This window comes from Antennarius striatus, chromosome 21, assembly GCF_040054535.1.
Source record: "Antennarius striatus isolate MH-2024 chromosome 21, ASM4005453v1, whole genome shotgun sequence".
Taxonomy (NCBI): domain Eukaryota; kingdom Metazoa; phylum Chordata; class Actinopteri; order Lophiiformes; family Antennariidae; genus Antennarius; species Antennarius striatus.
Window position 1 is genome coordinate 9,644,921 of NC_090796.1, and position 13,685 is coordinate 9,658,605.

General features: G+C 40.9%; 2 protein-coding genes across 3 annotated transcripts; one reads left to right on the forward strand and one right to left on the reverse strand.

Moving 5' to 3' along the window:
- The first annotated feature begins 54 nt into the window (after positions 1–54).
- mto1 (mitochondrial tRNA translation optimization 1) lies at positions 55–5,905 on the forward strand. The gene is made up of 13 exons (XM_068304805.1): positions 55–702; positions 1,002–1,204; positions 1,297–1,496; positions 1,587–1,704; positions 1,947–2,245; positions 3,020–3,132; positions 3,313–3,503; positions 3,591–3,721; positions 4,124–4,328; positions 4,857–5,028; positions 5,114–5,223; positions 5,332–5,489; positions 5,624–5,905. The coding sequence occupies exons 2-13, from the start codon at positions 1,015–1,017 to the stop codon at positions 5,789–5,791; spliced, it is 2,055 nt and encodes a 684-aa protein (XP_068160906.1). The 5' UTR covers positions 55–702; positions 1,002–1,014; the 3' UTR covers positions 5,792–5,905.
- On the reverse strand, positions 5,812–11,167 carry LOC137588057 (tectonic-3-like). Of its 2 annotated transcripts, XM_068304807.1 has the most exons (15): positions 10,987–11,167; positions 10,655–10,891; positions 9,922–10,036; positions 9,741–9,838; positions 9,497–9,609; positions 9,281–9,389; positions 9,040–9,152; positions 8,906–8,944; positions 7,716–7,790; positions 7,502–7,621; positions 7,315–7,419; positions 7,112–7,215; positions 6,836–6,983; positions 6,367–6,501; positions 5,812–6,252 (listed from the first exon to the last, which is right to left on the reverse strand). In XM_068304807.1, the coding sequence occupies exons 1-15, from the start codon at positions 10,991–10,993 to the stop codon at positions 6,013–6,015; spliced, it is 1,758 nt and encodes a 585-aa protein (XP_068160908.1). In that variant the 5' UTR covers positions 10,994–11,167; the 3' UTR covers positions 5,812–6,012. The 2 variants fall into 2 exon arrangements, with proteins under 2 accessions (XP_068160908.1, XP_068160907.1); XM_068304806.1 differs by having other exon boundaries at positions 10,655–11,167.
- Between the last annotated feature and the right edge of the window lie 2,518 nt (positions 11,168–13,685).

Below are 13,685 nucleotides of genomic sequence, written 5' to 3' on the forward strand. Positions count from 1 at the left end.
TGACCTACTAGTGAACGCGCGTACGTGGAATTTACGTCCTCCATTGGAGTTTACAGTAGTGCTCTTTTCTTCCTAAAGCCCCAGTGGGAAAATTCTTTTTACACTCGACATGCTAAACACACATAGAGGCCGGGAGTCTGTAGACACGCACCGGATGAATCAGCCACGTAGAAGCGTCCTTGGAGCTGCTTGTGGGGTTTGGTGCTTTTGCTGAAGGGCACGTCGGCGCAGCTCAGGAGTTGAAATGACAACAGCTCACATTCCACACGTTAGGTCTACGTTGGATTTGAACCTGTCACCTTCTGGTTCCCGAGCCAAGCACTTGTGGACTGGGCTGCAGCTGCCCTGACGTTTATTGATCGTTGTATGATTAATCCATATTTATTTCTGATTGAAACATGTGATTGTTTCTATGGGACATGTGGCAGTCAGCAGACAAATCAGATTTTTTTGTACCTCAATATGTATGAATTTCACCTGTATACCTCCACATGAGGTGTCTGTAATGTGGAGGTAAAACCCCAGAACTGAGAGCAACAGCTTTTCTCGTGCGCCATCACAACAGTTATTACGGCAAAGACAGTAAGCATGGCGGCTTCCATGAAGGGCTGCTAGAAGCGGTTGTGTAACTCTACCATTTATTTTGTAACTCTCTGTACACATCGCCATCTCAGTTTGCCAGCAACCTAAACATCGTAAATTGTAAGTAGCATTCCTATCTTAGTATTTATGAAATTTTCTTGGTTGGATTTCCTAGTTTCAACGTGCTGAAGTATAGAATGCAAGCTATCTTTATGTATCGTAGAGATATATACAGTAACACGTTTTCAGGGTTCATTACCAAACCTCCACAGTATCTCATCGATTGTTTTTCTACACTTTCACTATACCATCCGTTATTGTCTAAATAACTAATGATCAACACTGTTTTGCCTTTGAATGTTCCTTTTCAAAAAGTCAGCATTGTTCACACTTGTAATCTTATCACGCTCCTTCTGCAGGTGAACATCTCACATGCTGCTGAAGAAGATTTCTCCTTTCAGGAGTTTCCTTGTCCTGGTTTCCAGAAATGCCAGTCACCTTACTCGACAGCACTATGATGTCATTGTTGTTGGTGGGGGTCATGCAGGGACCGAGGCAGCAGCTGCAGCAGCCAGGACGGGAGCCGAGACCCTTTTGGTTACGCAGAAAATACTCACCATTGGTGAGAATCATGGTTTCATTCATTGACTTTCTTTTTTGTCCGTTTTTTTGTTGTTTGTCAAGGTTTTAATGAAGGATTTTCTGACTTTCTAGGAGCCCTGTCCTGTAATCCATCTCTTGGAGGAGTTGGGAAGGGTCATCTCGTGAAGGAGGTCGATGCCCTGGATGGGCTTTGTGGTCGAGCAGGAGATTGGGCTGGGATCCATTTCTCGATCTTGAATCGTAGAAAGGGTCCTGCAGTTTGGGGACCAAGGGCCCAGCTGGATCGGCAGCGGTACCGTGAATATATTCAGGTATCTAAGGCAGATGAAAAAGAAGGTCTCTTTTTGTATGTATGAATCACAAAATATCATTAACTGTTTCTGCTGGCTTTTTCTATTTAGTCTGAACTGCTGTCCACTTCCAGACTCACAGTGCTGGAGGGATCAGTGGAGGAGCTTCTGGTAACAGAACCGAACCCAGCTGAGCCCGGACAACACAGAGTCACTGGGATACATTTGGGTAGGAGTCTGCTAATATTTGCAGCTATGAATTTCTCATACAATATGGCTAGTGTGATTTGTCCTGTTTGCCATGTAAACACTATACACATATACTGTATATTAAAAGATCCATCACTGCTGTCACTGTAGAATTAGAGTAAATTTATTCTATAGAGAATCACAATATCTGCAAATAAGTTGACAGAAAATGCATTGAGCCAATTGGTGATTGATTTTTCACTTCTTCTGATATCTCCTCAGCAAATGCAAACGACCCTATCTCAGCCAGCTCTGTGGTTCTTACCACTGGTACCTTCCTGTCTGGGTCCCTCTTTGTTGGTCAAACCACATCGCCAGGTGGTCGCATTGGTGATGCCCCTTCAAGTGGTGGATTGTCACAGACGCTTAGGGACAGGCTGGGGCTGAGGACTGGCAGGCTGAGAACCGGGACCCCTCCTAGGATTGTGAAGGACTCAGTTGATCTCTCCTTGGCTTTGCTTCACCCCCCTGACAGTAATCCAGCTCCTTTCAGCTTCCTTAATAAACACACACACATCAAGGTAAAGTTTATATTAAGTGCTTTTTACCAAAATCCTAAAATTTATAAGTTATTACAGCACACCAACATCAGTAGTTCAATAATATATTTTCAATTTACTTCGATGTGAAGGTAGCAAATCTTTGTTTGATCCTTTAACCAACAAATGTTTAGAATGTTCCAGTACAGTATTTGTTATTTTAGTTTTTTTAAACTCCTTAAAGCTGCTTGAGAGGCAGAGAATAGATCCTGTAAATTTGTCTGCTGCTGTGGAAAAGCACGATGACTCCAGGATACGTTCCGAGATGTTTAATGTAAATCCAAACAGTCACAGCGGCTTACTGAATGCATTTGCTTTCCATGGAAACGTGCACATTGTTAGCGAACAAAACAAACGAAAACCAGTAGAACAGAAACAGTCAACAAAAGTCCCGGCTACCAAACTGGCCTCTCTCCTACCCTAGTGCAGGTGACCTGGCCCTGATATAACCTAACAACTGTCCTTTCTGGTGCACACATACCGCAATCTCCGCCATCACCATGACGACCAGACTCAACAGCTACAAAAATACAAAAAACTGACAAAATGATGTGTGGATCCTACATTTGTGACGTTTTAAAAATGTAACATAGGATCAAAGTTCAATTAGCTGCATTATCTGTGAATTTACCAACAGTGTTTTCTGCACTGACAGTCGATGAGATGTTTAGAACTCAAAGGACTTCTGTGTAATAATGTTCAGTTCAGTCCTTTATAAATGATGCATTTTTCATGTCTAACTTAATTCTTCGCTAGCCTGAAGAGCAGCTGCCGTGCCACCTGACGCAAACCACTCCCGGTGTGGAGAGAGTGGTGAGGGAGAGTCTCCATCTAAACAGTCATATACAGCAAGACACCAAGGGACCCAGGTACACGCACACACACACACACACGCACGCACGCACGCACGCACGCACGCACGCACGCACGCACGCACGCACGCACGCACGCACGCACGCACGCACACACACACACACACACACACACACACACACACACACACACATACTGTAAATGTTAATATTAACCCCAGTTCTCCTCTCTCACAGATACTGCCCCTCCATTGAGTCACGAGTGCTTCGCTTTTCAGGCCGAAATCACCAGGTGTGGCTGGAGCCTGAGGGGTTGACCTCTGACCTTTTATACCCTCAGGGCCTGTCCATGACTATGCCCCCTGATGTACAGCTACGCCTCATCAGAGAAATCCCCTGCATGCGCAAAGCTGAGATCCACACACCTGGTGACTCTTCCTAAACCCTGTTTGTCAGCGATGTGACGGAGTAACTGAGTAAATTGGTCCTGAAACTGAAAGTTTCTTTTGTTTCAGGTTATGGTGTCCAGTATGACTTTGTGTGTCCGACTCAGCTGAACCCTTCCCTGCGGGTAAAAAGCACTCAAGGTCTCTTTCTTGCGGGTCAGATCAATGGAACTACAGGTTATGAGGAGGCTGCTGCGCAGGTATGTGTTTTGTTTCTGTTGTCTATATTGCACTATTAAGGGTTCATACATTTTTTATGGTCCTAAAACAGAAATTCACTCTGTCTTTCATCACTGGGATATACACTTAAACAATGCATAGATAGTCATTAATCCACTGGTTGTCCACTGGCATCTATGATGTATTTAGTAATGCCTAAATATGAAATTTATATTGAAGCATTCGTCCTCTGTTATGGAGTAGATGCTGTGTAATAATATATTATTGAATATTATTTTTTATACTGTCTAGGTTGACTCTTAGTCCCATTTTGATTGCATGTCAAGAATAGAATAAATAATAGCTCTTGGTAGTTGGAGTGAATTCTTGCCACGTGAAACATACTGGTGTTATTTATCGACTAAGCTCCCTTGTTTCTGCAGGGTCTGTGGGCGGGGGTGAACGCTGCCCGCTGGGCGCTTTCCCTTCCTGAACTCGCTTTGTCTCGGACAGAAAGTTACATCGGTGTTCTCATTGATGATTTGGTGAGTCGGGGGGTGACGGAACCCTACCGCATGTTCACCAGCCGGGCAGAGTTTCGTACGTCTCTGAGGCCAGACAACGCTGACCTCCGCCTCAGTCTGAAAGGTGGGGGCAGGATCAGACACTTGAGCTGTACGTCTAAAATAAAAGGAAGAGAAACCGCTTTGGAGTCTGCTGTTCTGAACAAGGAAATACAACACAGATAATCTCCACCTCTGAATGGGTTGCTATGTGCACGTTGCAGCAGGTTATAAAGAAAGTAATGGTAGTAATCCTATGTGTAATTGCACTACTTCGTGTGTTTTTTGGTAAACACACCTGTCTAATTTAAACATATCTCTAGTGGAGGAGTGTCTGAACAACAGAGAACATCCAGGAACCACTGCCTTACAGTCGAATAATATGGTTTTGACATCTAGTCATTCTGTTTTGAATTATTTTAAAATCAATTGCTGTACGGGTAATTTTGTGATGAAGAAAAGACATCAACACCTTACATGTAACATTACACAGAGGAAGACTGCAGTAAACCTGCTTGTCTCCAACTTTTATAGATGCCTATTTGGAGCTACGACTACCTAAAAGGTGGTTTCAGGCTTCTGTGAGTTTTTCTTTCTATTCTTCCCTTCCAAGGTTTCGAGGAGGTGGGGTGTGTGTCTTCCTTACGCTACCAGGAGGCTGTGAGAGTTAGGGACAATCTCCAGGATGCAAGGGCAGCCCTTCAGGAGTTCAGTCTGTCCACTGACAGCTGGAGAGTTCATCTACCAGACACCCATATAAGCGAGTTCAAGCACACCGCACTAACGTGAGTGACATTTTTCATTACAAGATATGACGTATTATCTGTGATTGAGTTTTTGTTACTTTGCTTTCTCTCTCTCTCTCCTCAGTGGGATGGAAGTGTTGCAGTATAATGATGCTTCCTTTGAAATGTTGATGTCCGCCTTCCCAGAGACCTTTTCACCTTACATGGAATTTTCACAGAGGCTCAAGATCGAGGGTAATTATAGATGATGGCCAAACTACACATTTGCACCAACTCTAAATGTTTGAAGTTATAATGATGCCACTTTCTAAAAACAACTTCAGAATATCTCCTGTTATTCAGCTGTTTACAGATCTCACTGTGACCTCCAGAAGAAGGAAATAGAGAGAATCCAGAGGGAGGAGAACATGTCTCTCCCACAGGACATGGACTATTTCACCGCAAAGGTGCCATTGTCTCAGGAGGTCAGAGAAATTTTGGACAGAGTTCGACCCAGCACCGTAAGTCTACACATCCATTCAAAAAACTTTATCCCGTTAAATCTCAAAACATTAAAACTTTTATTCTTGGCTAAATTAAGCAGTCTGTGATGATGGCAATGAATATACAGCTAATGATATGCTTTGTCCACCAGCTGGGTGCTGCTATACGTCTGGAAGGCATAACTCCATCTGCAATCGTCCATCTCCTCCACTATGTAAATAACACAAGACAAAAGAAGAGACGAACCCACAGAAACCAACCAGACCAAAAAGAGAAAAGTGAAGAGGAGCAGTATGCTGGGAACACAGCTTTCCCTTAATGACACAATAACTCATAAAATATTTTATAATGTATTTATTCCAGAAAATGTACAAAAAATAAATTAGTTTTAACTGGGTTACTATTTACATTATAAGCAAAATCAAGTTTAGCAACAACAACAACAACAAAAAAGCAGTAAAGTCTTTCATATAAAACTATTTTTACTCCAGAAAAAAACACCTTTAAACCTCACTAGCTGCTCTACATTTACAGATCTAACTAAAAGAATGCTAATCCTGTTACCAACATTACTGTGAACAGCATTAGACTCCATGTGACCTTCTTAGTGCCACTGCCGTTAGTAACAACGTGCCCATCCAGCTCAGGCGCGCCTCTAGTGAAGAAACCAAATGGAAACTTCCAATTAGGCTGAGGTGAACCCCAGGGGGGTTCTGGGTAAACAGTTGCGTCTGCAAATGTGACTTCCATGGTGAGAGCAATAGGAGACGACACAGGGCACTGGAACAAAAAAAACAAGCAGCTTATTTGAAAAATTTTTTATGGAAATATTTGATGAATGGTTCATTTTTTATCCCGACCTTAAAATAATCCAGTACGAATATGTTTGTGTACCTGGAAATGTTGACACTTGAAGATGTATTTGGCTCCAAGAATGTAACTCTGGGGAAGGTCTACGAGACCCTGGCGAGCCCACAGTATTTGGATAGAGGCAGAAACAGGGAGGACGCAGCCTGCTTTACATGTTTCCTGAGAGTAAGAGAGAGAACAAAATGAAAAAACATCCTTTAGAAAATTCTGGAAAAATTTGCATGTGGTTAATTGTGGTTTGTTAATTTATTTTTTTGTATCTTTAAACTTTATGCACATCTTTCATGGGAGAAGGGCCTTTTGATATTTTGAAATTTTTTTACCATTTTTTCTCAGGTATGCAATTATTAGAAAAATACGTTCAAACAGTTTTTCCTTAACAAAATACAGCGGATTGTGAACATTTTGTTTGTTTTCATCTCAACAAGCATACAGGTGATTTAGATTTTCCAGAAGTTTTTTAAACTTTTTTCCTTTCCTGAGTCGGTGGTACCTTCAGGTTGACAGGACACTTCTGGGTGAGGACTGTTGTCCAGTCTGGCTGGGAGCCCCAGTTCATAGAAATCACGTCAGGAACAGCAACTCCCTGTAATATCCTGTAAATCTGAGCACGCAGCTCTGAGCAGTTAGCAGATTGAGGGCTAAACACCACACAAAGACAGCAAAGCGACAAAGAAGACAGAATTAAACCCAACATTGTAATAATAATAATAATAATATTCTTCAGGTAAGAAACATCAAACTAGACAGAGAACTAGTGAATTCTCACCTGAACATGCAGCCAGCGATGGCGTTGTGTTTGAAGAGGATGGGTGTTCGGCTGCCGGGGCCGGGGGAACACTCCCAGCTCTCTGACACCCCCAGTGTGGTCACCTGACTCACCGTCAAGGATCCTGGATCCAAAACTGACAAATCTGGTTCTAGAAATGAAATGCTACCTTGGAGAAAAGCTTGTGATGTTTGTTAGGATACAACTTCCACTTTTTTGTTGAAGCGACCCACAATAGGCGATCCAGCTCTGAATCCGACTGCAGGGACGACTGCAGGTAGTCCTGGAGTGGGTTCTGCTGTTGTGATCTGGAAGAAAGAAAAGGTTTAAATAATTGATCGAAACTTTTACTCAAATGTTGAGATCTACAGTATGGTCGTAACAGGATACCTGGAACTGTACAGAGTGTGTCTGCAGGAGCAACTGATTTAGATCCACATCAACCAGAACTACGTTCACTGTTGCATTAGTCAGCTCCCCTTTGCCCGTGTATCCTATGACAAACTCAACCTGGGGAAGACAAAAAAGTGAGAATTGAATTTGACAAATTTGCAAATTAAAGAAACAATTGCTGAATAGAAAGTCACTCTTTTATTGTGTTCACCTCTTTCACCACATTGACACAAGAGTTGTTTTGTACTCTTGGTGCTGGCCAGTCAGAAAGTGGAGTAACTGGGATCTGGAACGAAAGATAGTGCAGCTGCTTAGGTAAGAAGAAAAAACGTTTTGAAATGGAATTGACTATTGGTAGAAAGTGTTTCCTTTTTAATTCACACACTTGACCTCTAGGGGCCGATAACTCCATACTGAATAACCAGTTTGCTATTGACCACATGTGTCAAACTCAAGGCCCGGGGGCCAAATGTGGCTCGCCACATCATTTTATGTGGCCTACGAGAGCATAAAACGTCAGTGTCTTAAAATAATTAGGCCAAAAGTGTGCTTTGAGCAAAACTACACTACCCACAATGCAGTAATTAAGCCCAAAACTCCGACAAAAAACGTTTTGAACAAAGTTAATGTCATGACTTGTGTTTGATGTTATTTTTCTTTATTCACTTGGATAGTTTTGATCTTTGATTGATGAAATTATGTGGGTTTAATAACCTGACAAACATAACAGCAACAAACAAACATTTTTTCTGTGCAACTGTAACATTTGTAACTTCAACAAGTAATAAATACAGAGTTATTTAACATTAAGGAGTACGGTAGTTCCATTTATTTTACTTTATATCGAGTTACATTTACTTGCATTTTTAAGTTACATCTGGTCCTTTGAGGACAGCCATTATGCTGATGTGGCCCTCGGTGAAAATGACCCTCCTGATCTACAGACACTAGAGAGGATCATTTCTCTTTGCTCCAGGTCAGGGATGTGGACCATGTTTTATAGTTGGTACATGTTCGATATATATGTGCAAAGAGCACACGCATATACTGTGTCCATATCTCAGGACTTAAAACACTGCACATGTGTAACATGTACACGGAGCTTATCATGTTCCTGTCTTATACACTTACTGATGACAGAATGCACATTACAATCAAACAGCAGGGTACAATCTATGTAAAGGGCAGGTTAGAAGTTATGTTGCCTTGTTCATCCTCCTACTATATTTATTTATGTGGTTATTAATTTTAGTTCAACTGTACCTCGCCCCAAAGTGACCTGAAAAATCTTATCCAGATGTACTATATTATGAAGGACGCGCTGTTTATAGTGGTAGGTGAAGTGCCACTTGATAGCATTTCTGCCATATATGAATTTGAGCTGCACAATCAGCAACTTACCAGAAAATCTGGCACTTGTGTCATCTCAGCTAACGGAATCTGTAAAGAAAACATATGTATCAACTATCTGCAGTGAAATTCTGACAGAAAAACTACCAAAATATAAAAGCAATAAGTGCAAGCAGGGCTCTAACCTTAACCAGACAAAGATCGGAGAAGTAGGAGTGTGCATTGAGGTTTGGGTCAGTGCTGCATGACTGATAAGTTAACACACGGGCACAAGACTGAGACACGGACCTCAAGAACTCTTAAAGTAAATGAAAACGGAGGGCATTTAGAAAAAGAAACTAAAATGAGTGTAATTGGTTTTGAGATAAACTGTGGGTAGAATTTATCACATATTGTTTGCATCTGCTTTTTAGACTCTGAGCTTACTTGCAGGGTTGCGGTTGGTGCAGAAAGCAGAGGCGGTTCCTGGAGATGGCTGGCGAAGAACACCGTGCACAGATGAGTTGGAGAAATATGTCTGGATGACATCATCCACCTATTAAAAAGCAATCAGTCTTATGTGGATTTCACGTATTTAACACAATGCCATCTAATAATTTAGAGTCTCCAAACATTTCTACATTGTTATAAAAAACCATTTACTCTGTAGAAAGGTCTGCTGTAACTGCTACTCGTAGGTGCCAGTGGTGAGAAATGATATGAGTCCCCTAAAGCTGGAAACCGAGATATAGCTGGAAGAGTCTGGGGTTTACTTTCTGTTGGGAGATGTTGACATTTTTAAAGCAATTACTGGGACAAATATATATACTGTATATCACTTTTGTAACATGATCAAATATTTCCTTACTGATTAAGATTAGATATATTTATGAACAAATGTACGTACCTTCAGTCCTGATGCAAAACAAGGAGTCAGTTTGTGTAATGAGAGATGAATCCACGTTAGCTTTGAATATCAGCCATTTTTCAATGCAAACTCCAGACCTAAAAATAAAAAATATTGATCTGAAATGCTAACAATGTGCAACGTATGCCCTGCAAATTAATAGCATGTACAGATAACTTACAGGGATTTCTGTGGACATCCGGTGAAGACAGTGCTCAGATTGCTGATACCACAATCAACATTGTCACAACAGCAGCCAATGTCACAAAAGTTAGGGGTTAAATCACACAGACAACCTGGACAACAAAAGAATACAGTTCTTTGTGAGGACAATTTCAACTGTGTGTGAAAATACATAATTTCACCTGGTTTAATTTTTTTTTTTAAATTATTGAGCTATGCACCAAAAGCTGAAGAGTGAATTATATTCCATTTTTATTTATTCCAATGTTATTGACATTGATCTTTTTAGAAACAGCCAAAATAAGACTGTGCAGTATATTTGCATTGTGTACTGTACTTTAAAAAAAAAAATTCATTTAATGGTTCACCTTTTCATTTTAGACAAGCTCTTCTTAAAATCTCCCATTATGCCCTAAGAACTCAGTTGTTTCTTAAATTCACCATAATAATAATAATAATAATAATAATAATAATAATAATAATAATAATGATAACTGTTAAAAGAAGACAATTAAAACCATGAGAAATACAAGATCTTCTCAAATATCAACAAATAAAACAAGTAGCTTAGATTGCTAAAGAGCACCTAAGCAGGATGTAACAGAGTTTATTTATATGCGGTCCAGTGGGCTCTGGTGTGAATCCCGCATACCTGCACAGGCTAAAGACTGATGAAGGTATTCGTGAGGATATCTAACATTTAAAAACCCCGAGAGCTAGGTGATATTTACCCTCGGAAGGCACCACAGTTTGGGCAGTGGTTGCGGAGGGTGTCTCGGTGGAACCCTCAGACACAGCGGGCGTCGTGAACTTCAGATCGGAGCCCTGAGTGACCGGCTCATCGGTACCGACATCGGTGATGTTTACAGCCTCAGGAAGTCCCGGAGGCGGCGTTCCTGAGCTGAAATACTCCATGTCTGTCGGGCTGACATCGGCGTTTGAAGGGAACCCTGAATCTTTGTCTTTATCTGATAAACATCCACACAACACGACGCATATCTGAACCAGGCACCACTTGAGCAAATTCATTTCGTGGATGTAGCTCGCTGGCTATCACACTTACTACACATGAGCAGCAACGAAATGCTCCTGACATCTAGCTCGGAGAAACTCACTCCCGTCGCTCGTTACACCAAAACCTAGCCGTTAAAATAAAACAACCTTAAAGTTGACAAGAAATTCAGAGAGCGCATTTCCAGCTTCTTTACTGCGCACATGACAGTTAACGCTTTGAATCTTCTAAATCTTCTTGTTGCCAAGGAAGTGGTCACCTCCACTTCCGTTTCCTGTTTGAGATCTACCGTAAAACTTGTAAATGAAGACAATGACGCGCAACTGTATTCTATCCACTGCACTGTGTTTGTGTTATGTGACAAGTCTCTTTTGCCGCAATTGCTTCATGCAACATATTCAATGTTAATACATTTAGAACAAGAGCTGTCGTACCGTTTGAAATGGTTTGTAGAGGAGATTTAATCAGTTTTTTATGTTGAGATTTAAACTCATTGACCTCTCCTTCTCCTTTCAGCTTTTCCCTTCAGGGGTCACCACAGCGAATCAATTGCCTCCATCTAACCCTGTCTTCTGCATCCTCTTCTCACACCAACTACCTTCATGTCCTCTTTCATTACATCCATAAACCTCCTCTTTGGTCTTCCTCTAGGCCTCCTGCCTGGCAGTTCAAAACTCAGCATCCTTCTACCAATATATTCACTATCTCTCCTCTGGACATGTCCAAACCATCTCAGTTTGGCCTCTCTGACTTTATCTCCAAAACTTCTAACATGTGCTGTCTGATGTACTCATTCCTGATCCTATCCTTCCTGGTCACTCCCAGAGAGAACCTCAGCATCTTCATCTCTGCTACCTTCAGCTCTGTCTCCTGTCTTTTCCTCAGTGACACTGTCTCTAGACCAAACAACATCACTGGTCTCACCATAGTTTTTTACACCTTTCCTTTCATTTTAGCTGAAACTCTTCTATCACACATCACACCTGACACTTTCCTCCACCCGTTCCATCCTGCCTGTACACGCTTCTTCACCTCTTTTCCACTCTCCATTGCTCTGGACTGTTGACCCTAAGTACTTAAAATCCTCCTCCTTCTTCATCTCCTCTCCCTGTAACCTCACTCATCCACTTGGGTCCCTCTCATTCACACACATGTACTCTGTCACTGCAGCTAACCTTCATTCCTCTCCTTTCCAGGACAAACGTCCACACAATCCTCTGTATTTATCCGGACTTGGGACCGGCACAGTTAGACACTGGCTTGTGCCCTTTTGCGGCTATCAAAACTAATTGACCAAAGTTATTAAAACTTCCTTTTTTCGAAATGCCAAATTCCAATCATTACCAAGCCCACCCTCCCAATACATGATGGTTTTCTCTTGTAAAAATCTAAGCTAAAACTACAGTTTTGTTTTTTTCATAAATCAGGGAAAACAAAAAACAAAAAAACAAAAATGTAATCTAAAGGTGACATAGAACGGAGTGCAGCCCGTTCGTGTTTATGGATAACAGTCCGTGAACTATGTGAGTCAGTAGTCTCCCATAAACAACCCCTTGGATGGGATGAACTGTTATCAGTGGGGCAATTTCCTGAAAATGTTTGATTCCGCATTCAGATTTTGGAGATTAGTTTCCAGTTACAAAGGACCCACAGTAATGCCATGGACAAATGTTGCGCTCTACTCACAACAACTAAACGTTACTGCGTTACTGTTGTTTGACTTTGTACTCTATTATATAAATAGCTATGCTGATAATAAAACCCACTTATCTTAGGTAATGATTGAACTTAAAATGCACTCAATGACTGCCGTTTATTTACAAAAATTCCTAAAATAGTTTGTAGTACTCAACCCACGTGTATCTTTCAATAAGGTCTGGCAAATCAAAGAAATAAATCTAGTTTATCTCTGGGAAACCAGAGTTGACTCTAACTTCAACCTGTAGACAGACAACACAAAACTGTTGAACAGTTGTTTACAATGTAATGGCAGCAACACGTGTTTTACCAAAGACCTGTTCCTGTTTGTGTAAATCTAGCTGGTAGTCAGTACCCAAGACAATCTGGAGAGTTGTTGCCTCTTTGATAGAGGATAAATCCACTATTTCATGAAATGTGGTAGATTAAAACATAATCTTACATATCACATCACCTGTAATCAAATGGATTAAATCAATGTCTTTACAAAACCTCTAGTTGGGAACCGGTTTACAAAGAATAAATTCTTTCACCTGTTAAAACCCAGGAAATAGGACACCTCAGTGGCCATGATGGGATTAGCAGCACCCTGCAGGGCTGCAGACTGCAGGGAATGCCAATGTCAGTTGAAAGAACTGTTCCCGAAGCACCACACTTCAAACTAATTCAATCTATAGCCTGATCTTTGAGTTTTATTACTTTCCATTAATGAACTGAACAAAATTTAAAATATTAAAAATAATGTCATTTTTAGATAGCCACAAGAGTATTTAAATTGTACCTTTATGTCAACTCACAAATTAAGTGCAAAATAAAATAAAAGTACAGTAAGTTTAACAGGTCTCAATTTTTTTAATGTCTTTTAAGAGTTGAGGTAAAGGGAAGAAATATTGTGGAAATATTTTATTAAGCTTCATTAGACACAATGGATAAATGTGGCATTTTGTTCATAAGATGTCATCTAATCAAATGAAGATGATAAGCTACATCTACTCTGTCAAGATTTATGCTTTGGGTAACACTTTATTTTAAGATACACCTATTCACCATTA

What these genes read in the sequence shown, in the direction of transcription:
- mto1 (XM_068304805.1), top strand. Translation starts at nt 1,015, where the DNA reads ATGCTGCTGAAGAAGATTTCTCCTTTCAGGAGTTTCCTTGTCCTGGTT. An exon ending in ATGAGGAGGCTGCTGCGCAG is followed by an intron (nt 3,722 to 4,123) that starts GTATGTGTTTTG and finishes TTGTTTCTGCAG; the next exon opens with GGTCTGTGGGCGGGGGTGAA. An exon ending in CCTCCGCCTCAGTCTGAAAG is followed by an intron (nt 4,329 to 4,856) that starts GTGGGGGCAGGA and finishes TTCCCTTCCAAG; the next exon opens with GTTTCGAGGAGGTGGGGTGT.
- LOC137588057 (XM_068304806.1), bottom strand. Translation starts at nt 10,952, where the DNA reads ATGAATTTGCTCAAGTGGTGCCTGGTTCAGATATGCGTCGTGTTGTGT. An exon ending in CACAAGTGCCAGATTTTCTG is followed by an intron (nt 7,791 to 8,905) that starts GTAAGTTGCTGA and finishes CTTTCGTTCCAG; the next exon opens with ATCCCAGTTACTCCACTTTC. An exon ending in TCAAGTGTCAACATTTCCAG is followed by an intron (nt 6,253 to 6,366) that starts GTACACAAACAT and finishes TTTTTGTTCCAG; the next exon opens with TGCCCTGTGTCGTCTCCTAT.